The sequence below is a fragment of the Elephantulus edwardii genome, unplaced genomic scaffold (genome assembly GCF_000299155.1).
Source record: "Elephantulus edwardii isolate Elephantulus edwardi_28Jun2011 unplaced genomic scaffold, EleEdw1.0 scaffold00053, whole genome shotgun sequence".
In the NCBI taxonomy this organism is placed as follows: Eukaryota; Metazoa; Chordata; class Mammalia; order Macroscelidea; family Macroscelididae; genus Elephantulus; species Elephantulus edwardii.
This window is the reverse complement of record NW_006399803.1, coordinates 14,367,114-14,388,535: the sequence shown is the minus strand read 5'-3', so window position 1 is coordinate 14,388,535 and position 21,422 is coordinate 14,367,114. Positions and strand designations below refer to the sequence as shown.

The window sequence follows — 21,422 nt, the reverse complement described above, 5'->3', positions numbered from 1 at the left end:
CTCAAAGTGTGCAATATGAAGCTTTGTCATCGAGGAGGACTCTGGCTTCACCTCCAGGCCATAGTTTTTTGTTCTTTAACCTTTTGATATGTTGTTGTTGTTATGTGCCACCGAGTCTTTGATACAGTAAATATATATTAAACACCCTCTTGATGTAATAAACATATATTCTTAAACATCAGTTTGAACCCTACTAAAATTGTAGCCCCACTGCATATGGAGCAAAGACTGCATTTCAAAGTGTCAAATTAGCTTCAAACATGTAATTTCAGAGAGAGAGAGAGAGTAGTTTGACTTTGTAGTTACTCTTGTCATTTGACTTGACTATTAAGTGTTTTATTTAGATATTGTCACAGGAAAAATTAGACTTGTTATACTTCAAGTCTTCGCAGCCTCCAGGTCACCTGAATAGCTTTAAAATCTGATGAGTTGAAATGTGAGTGGTGTACTTTTAAAATATCTTCTTTGTAATGATAAATGCCTAATACAATTTTTACTTTAGTTTGACACAGAAACCCCCAAACCTTTGGCTTTTTAAGAGAAATGGTTTCTTTGTGCTTACATATTTAAAATTGTTTGGTAGTCTAAATAAGTGCCTTGAGTTAAAGAGTCGTCTGCTTTATTTGGGATAATGTGTTTTTAATACTTCATAAAGTTTTAAAATATGTGCCTTCCCGTCAAATTGACAGGATTGAGTTCAAATAGAGTTCAAAATTTAACACGAATGAGAGCACTTCATTATACTATCTTTTTGGTTCATTTACAATAGTAAATGTAACTAGGCAATCAAATCTTCTTTGCTCTTTTTGGTAGAAAGAAGAGAAGATGCCTAAAAAGAAGACAGGTGCAAGGAAGAAAGCAGAGAACCGTCGAGAACGTGAAAAACAACTAAGAGCATCAAGAAGCACCATAGATTTAGCCAAGCATCCATGCAATGCCTCAATGGTAATAGCTTTTATCTGATAGCAACTTACCATTGAAAGACTATGTCATAGTTATCTGAAATATAACTTGGTAAAATATGAGCAAATATATTTATGTATCATTTACTGTTGAATACAAAACTGGCTATAGAAGTATGTCTGTTGTTTTAGTTAGCAGTGATTTTGTTAGATCCTGTGTTCTTTTTCAAATCTAATATAGTACTTCAGACACTGTTGGTGGCAAGTAGATATTGAACAAGATTCACAGATGTAAAATGTATAGTTTTTCAGCTTTTCTCACCTTATTTGCTTTAACTTGATTTGTCCTATTAATTGAACCCTTTCTGTTATATTCTCTTAGCAATTTGAACAACTGTGATTTCTCTTTCTGAACTTTCCACATTTCTTGAATTTAGACTTTCTGTTTAACCAAGTTCTCTCCCTTATGCCAAGTGTGTTAGTCCTGCTAATTTTAAGGTTTCTCTAAATGGTGAAAAAGTAAAATTCATTGCTTCTCTGAATTAATTCATGCTTTCCTGTTTTCTCTTTTCTATGCCCACTACTTTTACTTCTTTCATTGAAAAGATACGAGATGTTTAATGTGACTTCATTCACCAAATATTCATTGTGCATCTACTATGTGGCTGGTACTATCCTAGGTGCTGTGGGACGGACATTTGTCGATGAAAACTCAGTCTCTGTCCTCAGTAAGCATGCAGCTTTGTGGTGGTGTTCATTAGGATTTATTTGTAAGGTATAGCAATCAAATGTTGATAACCTTATGGGGAAATGGAGTCATTAAATGAATAGTGAAATAATTTATGCAATTGAGAAAGGCAAAGGACTCACGAACAATTTCCCCCTCCTTTTTATATTTCCTTGCTAGCTCCATTTTTTTTCAGATTGCCCTCTCTGTTTGATTCATAGCCTTTGGTGGCTGCATGTTTTCAGTTATATATTACTCTTCTCAGAGAAGGGGAAAGCTCTTGATAGCCCAGGTATAAGCAGATGCCCTTTTCAGAACTAGTATTTTCCAGGGTGATAAGAATGAACAGTAAATAAAAGACTTACATGCATAAATGCATATAATCCAAGTTGGACTTTGATGACTGTTAAAGTGCAAAGATATTGTTGTGAGCATAAAAAGAAAGATACAAAGCACAAGGAAGAATTCAAGATACTAAAGAGCTGAACAGAAGATTTCAAAAGGCAGCACGGGATGACAAAGTAAAATATTACAATGAATTGTGCAAGGAGCTGGAGTCAGAAAACCAAAAGGGTAGAACTTGCTTAGCATTAAGAAACTGAACAACAAATTCAAACCTCAAGTTGCTATAATCAAGGATGCTTTAAACAATCAGTAAGTATCAAAAGAAGATGGAAAGAATATACTGAGTCATTGTATTGAAAGGAATTGGTAGACACAGAAGAATTTAAGAAAACAACATATGAGCAAGAGCCTAGGGTGATGAAGGAAGAAGTTCAAGCTGCTTTGAAGGAAATAGCAAAAAATAAGGCCCCAGGAATAGATGGTGTACCAATTGACATATTTCAGCTAAGAAATGCTGTCCTGGACGTGCACACCAAGTTGTGCCAGGAAATCTGGAGAACAACCACTTGGTCAACTGACTGGAAGAGATCGATATTTGTTCCCATTCCAAAGAAAGGTGACCCAACAAAGTGTGGAAACTATAGAACAGTATTGTTGATTTCACATGCAAGCAAGAGTCTGCTGAAGATTATCCAAAAACGAATGAAAGAGCACATCAGCAGAGAATTGCCAAAAGTCCAATCTGGGTTTAGAATGGGTCGTGGTACTAGGGATATTGTAGCTAATGTTAGTTGGATCTTAGCTGAAAGCAGGGAGTACCAGAGGAATGTCTATCTTTGTTTCATTGATTATGCAAAGGTGTTTGACTGTGTGGACCATAACAGACTGGCTGACTCAGAAGAATGGGAATCCCAGAACACTTGATCATGCTAATGTGAAACTTACACTTGAACCAAGAAGCAGTTGTCCGAACAGAGCAAGGAAACACTGCATCGTTCAAAATTGGGAAGGGTGTATGCCAGGGATGTGTCCTGTCTCCATGCCTTTCAACCTGTATGCAGAACAGATCATCCGGGAGGCTGGGCTCTATGAGGAGAAATGCGGCATCAGGATTGGTAGAAGATCTATCAACAGTCTGTGTTATGTAGATGATACAACCCTGCTTGCTGCAACTGAGGAAGACCTGAAGCGCTTGCTGCTGAGGTTCAGGGACTACTGCCTTCAATATAGATTGAGGCTCAATGCCAAGAAGACAAAGATTCTCACCACTGGACCAATTGGCAGCATCAGGATGGATGGTGAAGAGACTGAGATTTTTCACAGCTTTAGTCGGCTTGGCTCCACAATCAACACTCTTAGCACCAGCAGCCAGGAAGTTAAAAGACGTATTGCGGTGGGAAAGTCTGCTGTTAGGGACCTCTCTAAAGTACTGAAGAGCAACGGTTTTTCTCTGGAGACTAAGGTGCGTCTGATACAGGCCATGGTCTTTGCAATCACTTGTTATGCGTCAGAGAGCTGGACAGTGACCAGGGAGGATAGAAGGAGAATTGATGCTTTTGAGCTTTGGTGTTAGAGAAGAGTGCTAAGGGTACCATGGACTGCTTTTGAGCTTTGGTGTTAGAGAAGAGTGCTGAGGGTACCATGGACTGCTAAGAAACAGATTCATCCTGGAGAGGGTTAAACCAGGCTGCTCCTTGGAGGCAAGGAATTCTGAGACTTCGTCTGACCTACTTTGGTCATATTGTAAGGAGGGACCAGTCCTTGGAGAAGGACATCATGGTTGGGAGGGTGGAGGGCAGCGCAGAAAGGGAAGGCCCTCTATGCGGTGGATTGATTCGGTGACTGGGGCAATCAGGATGAGTGTGTCGGAGACAATGAGATTGGCACAGGACAGAGCAGAGTTTAGAGCTGTTGTACATAGGATCACTGTGAGTTGGAAGCGACTCGATGGCACATAACAACAACAACATAAGAAGGATTGGCCATCTACTTCCAGACTAGAACTGGCCTTCGAAACCCTATGTACAAGAGAGCACACTTAGAATATGGCAGTTGGGGCAGTGGGGATAGGTGTGTCGTTGCCAATGAGACTGGTTATGAACATGGAAGACTTCATAGGTGGTGTACTTAGGGTCGTTACAAGGCACAGTCAACTCGACGGCACATAACAACAACAAACTTGATTTTATTGAGTGTATGAAGAAGGTGTATTTCATAGAGAAGATAGGATCATTTCCAGAACTTTAAAAAAAATTATTATTAAATTTTATTAGTTTTAATGAACATTTACAGAGATTTTGGGTTCTCATTCATTCATTGTTGCACTGTTTTCGCTACCCTCCTCCCCAGTTCGTTCTTCTCCCCTCCCCCCCACCCCCCATTTCCAGAACTTCTAATACGGAGAGACTAAGGAAAATGTATTCAAAGAAAACATGAAGAAGAGAAAATGTAATATGCACTTGGGATATTCCTGTTTAATAGTGATTTAAGTGTGTGTTAATCCTTGCATACCTGAGTGGAATTGGAGGTTTCAGAGACATTATCACTTAACTTTTACCATAAATAGCAATATGTATCTTTTATAATAGAAGTAAATTTTTAGTCTTTAGCCAGTTGGAAAAATTAATGTTCTGTCTTTCTCTTTGCAGGAATGTGACAAATGTCAGAGGTAATTTTTCTTTTCCTTTTACATGTGATAATGAAATAAGTTCACTCACTTTTTAAACTGATATTGACTATGTGTGTTTGTTTTTTGGTGTTTTGGTTTTTTTTCAATGACAAGGAGACAGAAGAATCGAGCATTTTGCTATTTTTGTAACTCTGTACAGAAGTTACCAATTTGTGCACAATGTGGTAAGTATATAAGTAAGGATAGATGCCTTTTATCAAACATTTGTTTTAAAGTTACTACATTGTATTTTTAAAAAAGGTTAATAAATTTTATCTAGTAAGTTTATTATTATTTACCATGCATAATAATGATCCTAGGCAATACCATAAATGACCCTAAATTACTATTTGACTTACCAAAAATTGATCAAGGCTTGGTTTTACCTCTACATAATTCCGAAAAACAGTTGAGATATAGTTTTAGGTTATCAACAAGTTACAGTAAACATTAGAGAAATTTCATTTCTTGGACTGCCAAGAAAACAGATTCATCCCGGTGAGGGTTAAACCAGGCTGCTCCTTGGAGGCAAGGATTCTGGGGCTTCGTTTGACATACTTTGGACATGTTGTAAGGAGGGACAGGTCCTTGGAGAGGGACATCATGCTTGGTAGGGTAGAGGGATAGCATAGGAGGGGAAGACCCTCTATGAGGTGGATTAATTCAGTGACTAGGGTAATTGGGATGGGTATGTTAGAGGCAATGCGACTGGCACAGGATAGAGCAGGGTTTAGGGCTGTTGTACATAGGGTGGCTATGAGTTGCAAGCTACTCGACAGCACTTAATAACAACAATAACATATGTGCTGCTGAAGTGAGCATGACTTCCCTAAGTTATATTTGGAAGTGATTGATTTGTAAGTATATTGGAGGAAACTCTTAAGGTAGAAACTTTTTTTTAAATTAATTTTTGTGTGTGTACCATTAGATCGGATCTGACTGGTACAGGAGGAGATTGCCCCTCCTTCTCCAGCAGAGCATCTTGTGGATTCGAACCATGTACTTCTGGGGTTGCAGTGCAGCTTCTTGTCACTAGGCCATCAGAAGTCCCTTTATGTAGAAACTTTTAACCCAAAATGATGTTCAGACTAAAACTAGAAGGAGTAGAAAGATTGGTGTTTTATTCTTAGTGTTACCTAAATTCTGAGATAATGATAGAATTATATTTGAGAAATACTAAAGAAATATTACATGCTCTATTCTCTAATCCCCATCTGTAAGATTTGTAGTATTTTGCATATTAATATTTTTTAATTCCTTGAGTAAATAATTTTGACATTAACTTTATTCATTCCATGTTCTCTCACACTTTAATTTGAAGAAGTATATACTTAGTTTATCGGACAATAGTTTTAAATGAAATAGTTTGAGATATGATCAGTTAAATGCTCTTAATGTACCATAGCAGGACAGAAGGTAGGAATATTTATGTGTGCATCCTTGACTATTTCAGGGTAGTTGCAGCTTTCAAAGGAAGCTTTCAGTTCTAAAATTAATGAAAATGCAGTTGACTAAATGGTACACTCAGCTGCTAGCTTTTATATTCTAATCATTGAAACAGATGGATATAGGGGGCAGAAAATAGACAACAAGGAAAGGTAAAAGATTAGTTTATTAGAATTGCCCCATATTTACAGTGGCTCTGGTTCTGAATCATTTTGCATAGTACTGTGTATTCTCTGGAGACTAAGGTGCGCCTGATACAGGCCATGGTCTTTGCAATCACTTGTTGGACAATGACTAGGGAGGACAGAAGGAGAATTGATGCCTTTGTGCTGTGGTGCTGGAGAAGAGTATTGAATGTACCATGGACTGCCAGGAAAACAAACAGATTCATCCTGGAGAGGATTAAACCAGGCTGCTCCTTGGAGGCAAGGATTCTGGGGCTTCGTCTGACATACTTTGGACATGTTGTAAGGCGAGACAGGTCTTTGGAGAGGGACATCATGGTGGGCAGAGTGGAGGGACGGCGCAGGAGGGGAAGACCCTCTATGAGATGGATTGATTCAGTGATTGGGGTAATCGGGATGGGTGTGTCAGAGGCAATGAGATTGGCACAGGATACAGCAGGGTTTAGGGCTGTTGTACATAGGATTGCTATGAGTCACAAACGACTCGACAGCAAATGACAACAACTGTGTATAAATAGATTTTTCTCTTGCTGATTCTTGTACCTAGTGTTAAGAATGGAAGAACTATGTGATTGTTGCTGTAATTTCCTGTGCTTTTCCCATTTCCTGTTGCTCAGCTTTGTTCTTTAGGTAATCAAGATAAAAATAATGAGCATCTTCTGCTTCATTAGTGCTACACTTTGTGGTGTCCTAGTGGGTGGTTCTAGGAGGCAGGATGGGCCATATAGTTCCTGAATAACAAACCTTTGAAAACTTTATGAACATTAAACAGACAGGATACTTCTGGTAGTATAGTGGTAGAGCCCAGACTGGAAGTCAGTACAAATTAGGAAAATCAATAACAAACATTCTTTAACAATTGGAACATGGAATATATGTAGCTTGGACATTGGAAAACTGGAAATTATTAAAAATGGAACTCATGAGTATAAACATACTGGGCATTAGTGAGATGTGATGTACCAGTTTTGGCCACTTTGAATCAGATAATCATGGAATACTACGCAGGGAATGAAAAACAGGAAGAATAGTGTTGCATTCATATTAAAAATGTCAGGTTAAGTTCTATCCTGAAATTCAATGTTGTGAGTAATAGGATAACATCCTTACACATACAAGGAAGACCCGTTACCATAATTATTCAAATATATTCTCCTACATCTAGTCAAAGAGGAAGAAATTGAGAATTTTTGCCAAATTTTGCAGTCTGAAATTGACTGAACCTGCAGTCAGGATGCATTAATGATAATTGGTGACTGGAATGCAAAAGTAGGAAATAGGAGGAAGCAGCAGTAGTTAGAAAATCGGGGCTTGGTGATAGAAATGAAACTGGAAATAGAATGATTGAATTTTGTATTTATAATGATTTATTCACTGAAAATACCTTTTCTAAAAGACACAAAGGACGACTTTACATGTGGATCTTACCTGAAAGACTGCACAGGATCAGATTGACTACATTTGTAGAAGAAATAGTTGGAGATGCTCAATATTAGCAGTTAAAACTAGGCCAGGGGCAGACTGGGGGTCAGATCATCAATTACTTAATATACAAGTTCAAATTGAGGCCAAAAAAAAAATAGGTCCACAGGAACCAAGATATGATCTTTAATCAATTCTGTATGAATTTTATGATCATCTTAATAATAGTTTTGAGGCATTGAACACCAGTGATAGAAGACTAGTTGAGTTGTGGGATGCTATCAAGGATATCATTCATGAAGAAAGTAAAAGGTCACTACATAAACAGTTGTTGTTATGTGCCGTCAAGTTGCCTACAACTCATAGTGACCCTTTGTACAACAACCCTAAACCCTGCTCTATCCCTTCCCAGTCTTATTGTCTCCTACACATCTGTCCCCATTACCCCAGTGACTGAATCAATACATCTGACCGAGAGTCTTCCTCTCCTGCGCTATCCTTCCACCCTCCCGTGCATGACATCACTCTCGAAGGACTGGTCCCTCCATGCAACATGTCCAGAGTATGTCAGATGAAGCTTCAGAATCCTTGCTTTCAAGGAGCAGCCTGGCTTCACCCTCTCTAGGATGAACTTGTTTGTTCCCCTAGCATGCCATGATATATTCAGTACTCTTTTCCAGCACCACAGCTCTAAGGCATCAACTCTCCTATTATCCCTAGTCATTGTCCAGCTCTCTGATACATAGGAAGTGATTGCAAAGACCATGGCCTGTATCGGGCGCACCTTAGTCTCCAGACTGACATTGTTGCTCTTCAGTACTTTGGAGGGGGTCTCTGACAGCAGAGTTTCTCAATGCAATTTGTCTTTTTAATTTCCTCGCTGCTGGTACCAAGAGTGATTGTAGAGCCAAGCAAACTGAAGCTGTCAACAATTTCAACCTCTTCACCATCTATCATGATGCTGCCAATTGGCCCACTGGTGAGAATCTTTATTTTCTTGATGTTGAGCTTTTTCCATATTTAAAGCTGCAGTCCTTGACCTTCTGCAGCAAGCACTTCAGGTCCTCCTTAGTTAGCAGGGTGGATGTCAGAAGAGACTAAAGATTGCACTGGAGCGCAGAGAAGAGAAGATTAAAGGAAAATGTGTCAAAGTGAAAGAGCTGAACAGACAAATTCAGAGAGCAGCTCTAGAGGACAAAAGTATAATGGAATGTGCAGAGAGTTGGAATTGGAGGACAAAAAGGGAAGAACTTCCTCTACATTTTTCAAGCTGAAAGAACTGAAAAACAAATTTAAGCCTCATGTCACGATATTGAAAGATGCTATGCGTAATGTATTGAATGACCTGGAAAGCATCAAAAGAAGATGGAGAGATTGCACAGAGTCACTGTACCAGAATTGACAACTGAACAATTTCAGGAAGTACCATATGAGCAGGTGCCAGAGATAAGGAAGAAGAAGTGACTTTGAAGGCATTGGCAAAATATAAGGCCCCAGGTATGGTATGTGATACCAGTTGACTTTCAATTAACAGAGCCAGCCTTGGATGCACTCAACAGTCTATGCCAGGAAATTTGGAAGACAGCTGTCTGGCCAATGGATTGGAAGAGGTTCATATTTGTTCCCATTCTCAAGAAAGGTGATTCAACTGAATGTGGAAATTACCAAACAATATCATTGATATCACATGCAAGCAAAAATACTGCTGAAGATCATTCAAAATCGGCTGAAACAGTATATAGATAAGGAACTGCCAGAAGTTCAGACAGGATTTAGAAGAGGCTGTGGCAACATGAATATCCATTGCTGATGGATCCTGACTGAAATTAAGGAAGACCAGAAAAATATCTATTTGTGCTTTATTGAATATTCAGAGTCATTTGGCTTTGTGAATAATGATAATTTGTGGCTAACAACGAGAAGAATGGGAACCCCAGAGCACTTTACTGTGCTCATGTGGGACCTGGACCTGAACCAGGAGGCTGTTGTGTGAACAAAGCCAGGGAGCACTGATAGTTTGGAATTGGGACGGTAGTGCTCCAGGGTTGTATTCTGTCTCTATACCTATTCAGTCTGTATGCTGAGCAAATTATCCAAGCAGCTAGACTCTCTGAGGAGGAGTGTGGCATGAAGATTGGAGGGAGACTCATCAATAACCTGCGTTATGCAGATGACACCTTACTCGTTGAAAGTAGGAGGGCTTGAAGCACTTTTTGCAGAAGATCAAAGAAAGGAGACTTTGGTGTGGATTGCATCTCATTGTCAGGAAAACAAAGGTTCTTATTACTGGACCAATTGGCAGTATCATAATGGATGGAGAGGAGATTGAAATTATCAACAGCTTCATCTTTGTTGGATCCACAATTAACACCCTTGGTATGAGCAGTCAGGAGTTAAGGAGACACATTGCACTGGGAAAATCTGCATTTAGGGACCTTTTCAAATTACTGAGGAGTAGGATCGAAGGAGAATTGATGCCTTTGAGCTGTGGTGATGGAGAAAAGTATTGAATATACCATGGACTGCTAGGAGAACAAGTTCATCTTGGAGAGGGTGAAGCCAGGCTGCTCCTTGGAGGCAAGGACTCTGAAACTTCGTCTGACATACTTTGGACATGTTGCCAGGTGGGATCAGTCCTTGGGATGGCATGGTTGGGAAGATGAAGGGACAGCGCAGGAGAGGAAGACCCTCGATGAGATGGTTTGATTGAGTGACTAAGGTAATGGGGGTAGGAGTATCAGAGACAAAAGATTAGAGCAGGGTTTAGGGCTGTTGTACATAGGGTCACTATGAATTACAGGTGTCTCGGTGGTACATAACAACATAATAGCAGTTTGAAGACTAAGGTTCATCTAATTCAAGCCATAGTCTTTCCGATAACTAGCTATGCATCTGAGAGCTTGATAATGAATGAAGATGACAGTAAAGGATGCCTTTGAGCTGTGGTGTTGGAGGAGAACACTGAACTTCCCATGGATGCCCAAGAGAACAAACAGTTATGTCTTGGAGAGGGTGCAACCAGAGTACCCTTTGGAGACAAGAAAGATGAGGCTTTGCCTCACATAGTTTGAACATACTGCTAAGAAATGCTATTCCTTGGAGAAGGGCATGATGCTGGGAAGCATTTAGGGTTGGTGAAGGAGAGGGAGACCTTCACCACGTGGATTGATGACGGTGACTGGAGCAATGGTCTGTGTGTGTCAGGAAGTGTGAGGATGGCACAGGATAGAATAGGGTTCAGATCTTTTTTTTTATAGGTTCGCTGTGAGTCATACTCAACTTGATGGCACCTAACAACAGGGTGACTAGAAAGTAATTGTTAATCCATACTCAGAAGTACAATATTTGAAAAATGAATTTTTGGTAGTGCCTTGGATTGATAATTTGTGAATAGGTCAAAGCTTTTGTGAATTTTTAAAATTTTTAGCTCTATTACTATATTCTGTTTTTAGTTCATTTAAATCACTGTTTCAGAAATCCCATTGAATGTTTACCTTGGGCTATTTTAATATATGATATTATGTTATACATAAACTTAATAATAAACAAGATAAGGTACATAATCATTGCATTTAGTTAAACTGTCTTTATTTTCATTTATAAAATATAAAATGTACTTTGAAGCTTTGCTATTTAAAAATTTGTTTTAAGTTTATCTGAAAATTCTTAAGATTTTTAGCTGCTGTAAATGATATTTAGGTTATAATGCATAAATTAGTTTCTTAAAGTACAGAAACTAACTGGCATGGAAGTTACTTTGCAATAAATTTTAACAACTTTATTAATGATTATAAAATTAATAGTAATTTTATACTATTAAAATATTTAATCCAATCTCAATTATATCCTTTTCATTGTTTACATAAGCAGTAATTTACAATTTTGAAAGCACTCCATTTGCTTTAAAAATTTTGCTCAATGATAATTTATCTTGAGTTATGTTAGTGAGTACTTGCTTATTTTATAAGACTAATGCAAAGTTTTTTTGTTGAAAGGGAAAACAAAGTGTATGATGAAGTCTTCAGACTGCGTCATAAAGCATGCTGGAGTTTATAGTACCGGCCTTGCGATGGTGGTAAGCTTCTCCTCATTATCTCTTAGGACTAGCAGATTTCTAAGGATAGGAATAAATCACCTGGACCATTGGTGGTTTTTTTCTAAATAGAAATTCTTTTCTTCTTTTTTTCGATTCACCTGAAGTTATCTAGATTTCCTATGGCAGGGTTTTTATATGTTTTACCTTATTATTCCTAGGTGGCGACGAGTTGAGTACCTCATAGCCACCATATAAACAATAGAGCTGAACCCTGTCCTGTCCTAACCACATAATCTGTGACACACTCCAGCCCATTGCTGCAGTCACTGTGTCAGTCCACCTGATTGAGGGTCTTCCTTTCCTTCCCTGTCCCTCCACCTTTCTAAGCATGATGTCCTTCTCCAAGGAATAATTTACAGTTTACTTAATCTGGCTGCTGCTTTCTTCCTTACTGGCACCTGTTCAAGGAATGGAAGCTGATTTTAATGTTCACTCCAACAGAAATCTGTTTGTAATTGTATTCATTCTGTTGATAGTACTTTTCTAATGTGTACTCATTAAACTACAGAAACCACTATTGCTAAGCATCTGTTCTACTGAAAGCACTGCTATTTACCAAGGTTCAGATTTTTTTCCAAATAGGCAACATAGTTCTACTAGAAATATAATATTAATAGGGATTTTTTAAAATGTTACATTTTAAAAATTAGTATGTACATAGCAAAGTTATATGTAATCTCTTCATCGTGTGGGATTTTATTAGGACACTCAAGGTTTTAGATAATAAAAATAATAAGAGTTGTGTGATACATGTTCTTTATAAAGTAATTTCTCTTTAAATGTGATTTAATAAACTCTTGTATTCTTTTCTGTGAGTTCATACCTTAGTTCTATATTTTAGAATATGAGTAAGTTAAATTGTTTCTTTGTCAAGGAGAATATTTTATTATAGAGACTTTCTAAGAATGCATAATTCTTTATAATGAGGCATAACCTTGTAACATTTCATATACACATATTTTATAGATGCAAGAAACCAGAATTATTCATAATCATCTTTTGGATTCCTTTTTCTTTATTTTAAATAAATATATGCTATTGTGATTTTTTTAAAAAACACAGTTCTTCAACCTTCCTTGTTTATTTATATCTAAATTTTATCCATTTTTTAAAATTCATGGAATATAGTTATTCAGACATTGTTTTCTTACATTAAAAACTCAAGTTCATTGCTTTTGGGTCAGAACCAACTCATAGCTGACCCTTGAGCGGGTTTTTGGGAGACTTCAAATTGCATGGGAGGAGATTGTCCATCTTTTCTCTTGAAGAGCTGCTGGTGGATTTGAACCATCAGCAAGGTGCTGCCTTCGGGTTAACAGCAGAACTCCTTATGGTCTACACCACCAGAGCTCTTTATTTCTTACACAGAAAAAGCACATAAAAGAAATATTTTATTAGCAATATATTCTAGAAAAGTGACCTGGATACTTTATCTTTGCACACTTCTGCACTCTGCTTTGTATGGGAATCTGACCTATATGGGCTTGATCAGTGATTTTCTTACCCATAACCTTTTGTTTGGTTTGGCTACATTTGACACCAGCAGGATGGCAGAGGTAGGGAGGAAAAATAAGATCTGGGTGTTTATATATCCAAATTACTTCCTGTGGGATTGCATTGCTTTGGTTGTATCCTTCCACTTAAAGGCCACGACTCCTAGGTCCTCTCTTTATAGCAGCCTGTTAGGGCTGAAGTGACCTCCTCTCTCCTCCCCTTATGTCTGGGAATGCTAGTTGTGTTATCTTTTGATAATTTTTCTAATCTCTGCCCTATCCTTTGTAAAGTTTCTCTTTTAATCTCTCCTTGATTACTCTGCTTGCTTGTGCTTTTTCTTTCTTGTTACAGTTCAATTCAAGAGATATAGGAGAATCTGATATCTATGATACTCTACTTGCACAAGTCAAAAAATATTCTTTTCGTCATTCACTTCTTTTATTACAAAGCCTTGAATAAATACTAAATTGAGAGTCAGAAAAATCTGTAGTTAAATCTCAGACTTAAGTCTACAGCCTTGCATTGCTTTTTTTGTAAAGGGAAACCTATCTTGTTCCACTCCATTAAGGAACTCCATTCTAGCTCTATGAGGTGTCATTTTGTGATATATTTGTACTGTCTTTTCTTGACTGAAAAGTCCTAACCTGTAGTTAGGGATGTTGTACATATTGTATCAGATTGTTAACTAAAAGCTGATGATTTAGATCTGCCAGGAAAAGATGGAAAATCTCTTTTCATAAAGAGTATGGAAACCCAGTGGGATGCAATGTGAGTCAGAATTGATTCTGTTGTATTTTGTTTTTTTTTAACTTTTAGTTTAGTTTCTTCCACAAAGAAATTTTTTAAAAAAAATTATAGTTTGCCTTAAGAGAAAATTTTTTAAAAGCTAGCATAAAGTAATTTATGATTATTCTGGAAAATTGTGTGATTACTTTATAAAATAACATAAATAAGCAGTTTTCTGTTGGGAAATGTTAGTATTTGAAAAAGTTCTTATAAAAGCCCTATATGTTACCATTGAGTCAGTTCGAGCAAATAGCATCTTACATTGAGTCTCTAAGGCTGTGAATCTCAATGGAAGGAGACTGTCCCTTTTTGTACCATGGAGCAGCTAGCTGATGGATGCAAACTGTCCACTGTTATCCTTAACCTACTATACCAGGCCTCCTTAGAAAGTGCTATAACAGGAATGTTTTAAACTGTCAACTCTAGAAGTCATTTGAATCAGAACTGATTTTGAGGGCAGCACTTCTAACTACTTACTTTACTAGTTAGTATTAGAATAATTTTAACCTCTCTTTTTTTTTTTTTTTTACTTACAGCTAAGATATATCTATTGCATGTAACAGCTGGTGAAATAGTTTTGCTTTCAGAAAACCATCTTTAATTTTGGTTTAAAATGGATGTTGTTTTTGATTGCTGTCAAGGCAAGAATGATTCATAGTGACCATATGAAAAAAAAGCCTGAAGCCTTTTTATAACTGTCATCATTTCTCAAAGTTCATAGAGTTTCTAGAGGCATGTTGTTTAGGAAGTGGATACCACTCCTGCTTCCAAACCTGTCTAAAATGGGAGCTCCACCAAACACTGTTACCATGGGTAACCGTTATGACATTTGACACCCAGTGGCACAAAGTTCAGCATCACAGCAACCCCAGGTCAGGTCACTTCATTACAGCATATTGACAGAAGAGTGCTGTACCACTTAGAAGAATGCTCCTCCAAAATATTGTAACAACTGACTTTTAAATACAAAGACCCTCCCCAAGGTCTTGTTGACTCTAAACATGAGGTCTAAATAAAAAACTACCAATATAGTATGTTTTTGTTGTTATGTGCTGTTGAGTCTCCTACGGTGAATAGCAACCTTATGTACAGGAGCTATGAACCCTTCCCTGTCTTGAGCCAGTCTCACTAAAAAGAAAGTGATAAAAAAGTGGATAATAAGAAAAAAGTAGATAGTAAATTCTTTAATGAAGCCCCCTGCTGGCATTGAGGATAGAAAAATGGATGTTGTTGTTATTGTTGTTGTTGTTATGTGCCGTGGAGTCACTTGCGACTCATAGCGACCCTATGTACAACAGCCCTAAACGCTGCTCTGTTGTGTGCCAATTGCACTGTCTCTGACACTCCCATCCCGATTATCCCAGTCACTGAATCAATCCACCTCTTAGAGGGCCTTCCCCTCCTGTGCTGTCCCTCCACTCTCCCAAGCATGATGTCCTTCTCCAAGGACCGGTCTCTCCTCACAACATGTCCAAAGTATGTTAGACGGAGTCTCAGAATCCTTGCCTCCAGGGAGCCACCTGGTTTAACCCTTTCCAGGATGAATCTGTTTTCCTGGCAGTCCATGGTATTCTCAGTACTCTTCTCCAGCACCACAGCTCAAAGGCATCAATTCTCCTTCTATCCTCCTTGGTCATTGCCCAACTCTCTGATGCATAACAAGTGATTGTGAAGACCATGGCCTGTATCAGACGCACCTTAGTCTCCAGAGAGAAACCATTGCTCTTCAGTACTTTGGAGAGATTCCCTAATAGCAGACTTTCCAATGGCAATGTGCCTTTTAATTTCCTGGCTGCTGGTGCCAAGACTGTTGACTGTGGAGCCAAGCAAACTAAAGCTGTGTACAATCTCAATCTCTTCACCATCCATCCTGATGCTGCCAGTTGGTCCAGTGGTGAGAATCTTTGTCTTCTTGACATTGAGTCTCAATCCATATTGGAGGCCGCAGTCCTTGACCCTCTGCAGCATGTGCTTCAGGTCCTCTTCAGTTTCAGCAAGCAGGGTTATGTCATCTGTATAACGCAGATTGTTGATAAATCGTCCACCAATCTTGACCCCACATTTCTCCTCATAGAGCCCAGCCTCCTGGATAATTTGTTCTGCATACAGGTTGAAAAGGTATGGAGATAGGATGCATCCCTGGTGTATGCCCTTCCCAATTTTGAACCATGCAGTGTTCCCTTGCTCTGTTCTGACGACTGCCTCCTGGTCCAAGTATAGGTTTCACATTTGAACGATCAGGTGTTCTGGGATTCCCATTCTTCTCGGAGTCAGCCACAGTTTTTTATGATCCACAGAGTCAAATGCCTTTGCATAGTCAATGAAACACAGCTATCTGCATTCCTCTGGTATTCTCTGCTTTCAGCTAAGATCCATCTAACATCAGCTACAATATCCCTAGTACCACGACCCCTTCTAAACCCAGCCTGGACTTCTAGTAGTTCTCTGCTGATGTGCTGTTCCAGTTGTTTTTGGATAATCTTCAGTAAAATCTTGCTTGCATGTGAAATCAGTGAGATTGTTCTGTAGTTTCCACATTCTGTTAGGTCACCTTTCTTTGGGATAGGAAAAAATATAGATCTCTTCCAGTCAGTTGGCCAAGTGGTTGTTCTCCAGATTTCTTGGCACAACTTGGTGAGCACGTCCAGGGCAGCATCTGTTAGCTGAAATATGTCAATTGTTATACCATCTATTCCTGAAGCCTTATTTTTTGCCATTTCCTTCAAAGCAGCCTGATAATGGATAAATGTTTAAAATTTTCATGGTGGTTGTTATGTGCTTTTGAGTCACCTGCGACCCTCTATACAGCATCTCCGAACTCTGCCCTGTCCTGAGCCAATCTCACTAATTCTGACATGCCAACCCTGATTGCCTCAGTCACTGTATCAATCCATCTCATCCAAGGTCTTCCTCTCCTGTGCTGTCCCTCCACTCATCTAAGCGTGTTGTCCTTCTCTAAGGACCGGTGTCTCCTGGCCACATGCCCAAATAAGTGAGGCGGAGTTTCAAAATCCTAGCTACCAAGGAGAATCTTGGTTTCATTCTCCCCAAGACGGACCTATTAGTTTTCTTGACAGTTCTTGGTGTCTTCAGGACTCTTCTCCAGCACCAGAACTCAAAGGCATCAATTCTTCTGTTGTTGTTAGTCATTGTCCAACTCTCTGAAGCATAACAAGTAATTACAAAGACCATGGCTGGATTCGGTGCACCTTAATTTCTATACTGACACCATTGTTTTTCAGTATTCTGGAGAGGTCCCCGACAACAGATTTTCCCAATGTAATTCGTCTTTTGATTTCCTGACTGCTGTTGTTAACAGTGTTGATTGTGGAGCTAAGCAAACTGTAAATGTTAGCAACCTCAATCTCTTCTCCATCTATCATGGTGCTGCCTATTGGCCCAGTGGTGAGAATCTTTGTCTTCTTGATGTTGAGCTCCAAACCATATTGAAAACTACAGTGCTTGACCTTCTGGAGCAAGTGCTTCAATTCTTCAATTTCATCAAGCAAGATTGTATCATCTCCATAGTGTAGATTGTTGATGCGTCTACCTCCAAGCCTGTTGTCATATTCCTCCACATAAAGCCCTGCTTACCAAATGATCTGCTCTGCAATAGGCTGAAAAGATATTGAGACAGGATGCATTCCTGATGCACTTCTTTCCTGATTTTGAACCATGCAGTGTTTTCCTGCTCTTTTCTGAGGACTGCTTCCTGGTCCAAGTATAGGTTTTTGATGATTGCCGTTGGTTAAATGTTGGCTTCCGCTGTCCGAAGGTTAATTTTTTTGTTCGTGTTTGCTGACAGGGTGCAATATGTGACTTTTGTGAAGCTTGGGTTTGCCATGGACGGAAATGCCTCAGTACACACGCTTGTGCCTGTCCTCTCACTGATGCTGAGTGTGTTGAGTGTGAACGAGGAGTATGGGACCACGGTGAGTGATTACATTTACAAGGTGAACTCAGCCACAATGCCTTCTATAAGTGAAATCCAACATAAGGGATACTTGTGGTAAGATTTCTTTTTCAAGATTATGTTTACTGCTATTCCTAACTTTTTGAATCTTTTTTGTTTTTATTACTTGGAAAAGGATTTATATGAGCATTGATAGTAGTGCTGATCTTAACAGGTTAGAGAAGAAATTTTTTTAATATCATGAATTTTATTTATGTAGCCAAGCGATAGTAGAAATCCATTTTTTCTATGTTTCAGTTTCACATATTTTAGCAGTTTTTGTTTTTGCTTTTACCAGAACAATACTAGACCATTTGGGTAAACCTCTGAACTTTCCATCTTTTCCAAGTAGTTTTACAGGGGAGGGTTTTTAAAAAAAAAAACGTTTATTATATTTACATTCGTGTTTTTCTTTTTTCGTTCCAATAGGTGGCAGAATATTCAGTTGTTCTTTTTGCCATAACTTTCTCTGTGAAGATGATCAGTTTGAACATCAAGCCAGTTGCCAGGTTTTAGAGGCAGAAACCTTTAAATGTAAGTTTTTAGATTCTTACTAGGAGAAGTATGAAACTTAATGAGAAGGAAGGTACCTCGTTTTTATGTGAACTTTTATGGAAATTTAAATAGGTGTCTGTATTTTTCTCTAGAAAATTTTTAGGATACGTAGTCTGTTCTAAACAGGTGTCATTTGGTTAGGTCAGTTCTTAGTTTGAAGGGGTTGATCAGACATTGTAAGATTTGGCACATTCCTGGTCATTAGTGCTAAGTGTCTTTTTTCACCTCTCAGTTTTGTAATAACCAACCCTCTCCCTAATCACACATTTCCAAATGCTATAAGGCTAGTGATAATTCCTCTGGTTAGTGCCATTGATTCTTAACACGTTGCTGCACTGCCGTGCTTAGACACCCCCCCCCACCCCATTTATTGTATTGCTGTCATTTGTGGCAATGTGTTAAATTGCATCGTGCTTTGGAAACACCCTGGGATTTAAAAAAAAAAAGCTAAGTGCCTAGACCTAACTCCAGGAGAGTGTATTAAGTCTGCTGAAGGTGCTTAGTATTTGTATTTAACCTCTACAAGTTATGGTCACGCATCTACCAGTCCTGTACCTATTGGGCCATTGGTACCATCTTTTGTACAACTGTATTGATTCTTAGAAGATAAAGTTTTTGAATCAAACGCTACTTTTTTTTTGCTTATTAGCTTTATTGACCTTGGACATATTAAACTTTTTTTAAACCTCAGCTTCCTTATGTTTAAGAAGATTCTAACTTTCTCCATAACAGGTTACTTTAAATGATAATATGTAAAACTTGTGGTATGATACCTGGCCCTTAAACTAAAATCAAAACCACACTCCTCAAGTGAATTCATAGGGACCTAAAAATACAAAGTAGACTACTGTAGCAGGACTTTCAGAGCTATAATTTTTTTTTATTAATTTTAATGAAAATTTACAGAGACTTTGGATTTCCATTCATTCATTGTTGCACTTTCCTCCCTGCCCCCCCCTCCCCCCACCCAGTACACTCTTCTCTTTGAAAAGTAAAAGTTCCCCCATTGTTTTACAATCCCTCCCCCCAGGTCCACAGAGCTATAAATTTTATGAAAAGTAGCCTGGAAGTTTCAACTGCCAAATTTTTAGTTAATGGCCCAAGTGTTTAACCACTAAGCCTACCAGGTCTCTTCTGCTTAGCACATAGAAAACCCTTATTAAATAGTGAATGACGTTATAAGTTACCTAGAGAGTCACACTGTTCATTTAATTCTTGTTCCTGTATAGAGTGCTACTCTTTAGCTCATCTGACTCTTTAAAGTTGACGAAGTCATCAGTTCCCTAACAAATGCATAATTATTGAAATATGTAAAAGTTCCCAAAGATTATAGGAGAGTCTCAAGCTGTACAGCATTTCATAATATATAAAAAATACTAAAATGAATTAATGTGGGGTGGGGCATAAGATCCTAGCATGTTTTATAGACTTTGAACCGTTAGGCAGCTATGAATGCTAAGGCTAAATTCTGATTCTAATGCTAAGGCTGATTTAATGAAAGCAACAGAAAAAAACCCAACTGAATTTCATCAACATTTAAAGATGAATCTGTTGTTATTATTATGTCATTGTTGCTCGTTGTTGGAGCAGATTCACAAAGTTCTTCCTATAATTTTTTTTTCTTTACCAGTTATAATTAGACGCTTGAAATATTTTCTCTGAAATACTATTCAAATAAGGTACATAAAGCCTACATTCATAGAGGGTATTTCCACCCATACACTGGCTATATCTTGAAATTTATGGATTTGATATTATACCTGTGGATTTTGAGGTTTAGAATTTAACATGCATATTAACATACTTGGATAATTAATTACTGTTTGCAGGAATGCTATTCTGAGGAAAAGAAAAATTCATATTTAATACTTTGTTTTTGTAATTCATAATTAGTAAATGACCTATGGACTTGGAATTTACATTTTTAAAATAGCTCTTGTCAGTGAGCTTTGATGCCTACCAACCCTCAGTGCGTGAACTGATAGTACAGAAAAGAAATCTGGGATTTTAAACTAGGAAATTCATACTACTTTCAGAGTTTGGGAGAATTCTACTCTATATACAAATCTGACTAAAGATTTTAACATTTGAGAAAACTTGGGCATTAAATAATTGAAGTATTCAGCTCTGGTGGCTTAGTGATAAGGAGTTGTACTGCCAACCCAAAAGCAGGTGGTTTGAATCCACCAGCTGCTCCATGGCAGAATGATGAGCAGGCTACTCCTTTGTGATTCACAGCCTCTGGAGTGTTAGCCTATTGGAGTGTTAGCTATGAGTCAGTTCAGACTTAAAGACACACAACAATAACAAAGTGGAATGTGTGAGTATGTGTGTGGGTTTGGAGAAGATAGAGGAAGAAAACGGAAAGTGTCATTTTGATTCCTAACAGTGGCAGCCTCACAAATGAGAGTGAGAGTGGATAGACAACAACAGATTTCTTGGAATTGTGTTTTAGTGACACGGCTGTCAAATAGGCTCTGGGTGTGAGCAAAGATTCTGTACTGGAAATATTTGGGAACTTGGATTGAGAGCTCTTTGTTTTTAATATCTGTCTGTGTATTTGAAAGATGTAGAGAAGTTTGGCTAAATAAATCCTCTTTTTGGTGAGTAAGTAGAATAGGGGGGTGAATTAAGGCTTATCCTAAATACTTTTGGCATGTTTGAGAGTTGTTGTTATGTGCCATCGAGTTGCTTACAACTCATAGCAACCCAGTGTGTAAAAGCCCTAAATGCCGTTCTATCCTGTGCCAACCTCGCCATTTCAAACACACTCATTCCCACCACTCCACTCACAGAATCGATCCATCTCATCAAGGGTCTTCTTCTCCTGCGCCGTCCCTCCAC

General features: G+C 38.3%; 1 protein-coding gene across 1 annotated transcript in view; it reads left to right on the top strand.

Annotated features, from left to right (window-relative positions):
• Nucleotides 1-825: 825 nt before the first annotated feature.
• Nucleotides 826-21,422, top strand: part of ZNF330 (zinc finger protein 330) — a 32,074-nt gene continuing 11,477 nt past the window's right edge. The window contains exons 1-6 of the mRNA XM_006887017.1: nucleotides 826-945; nucleotides 4,623-4,642; nucleotides 4,757-4,827; nucleotides 11,691-11,770; nucleotides 17,877-18,003; nucleotides 18,453-18,557. Of these exons, the coding sequence (XP_006887079.1) occupies nucleotides 826-945; nucleotides 4,623-4,642; nucleotides 4,757-4,827; nucleotides 11,691-11,770; nucleotides 17,877-18,003; nucleotides 18,453-18,557 (523 nt within the window). The remainder of the gene's footprint in view (nucleotides 946-4,622; nucleotides 4,643-4,756; nucleotides 4,828-11,690; nucleotides 11,771-17,876; nucleotides 18,004-18,452; nucleotides 18,558-21,422) is intronic.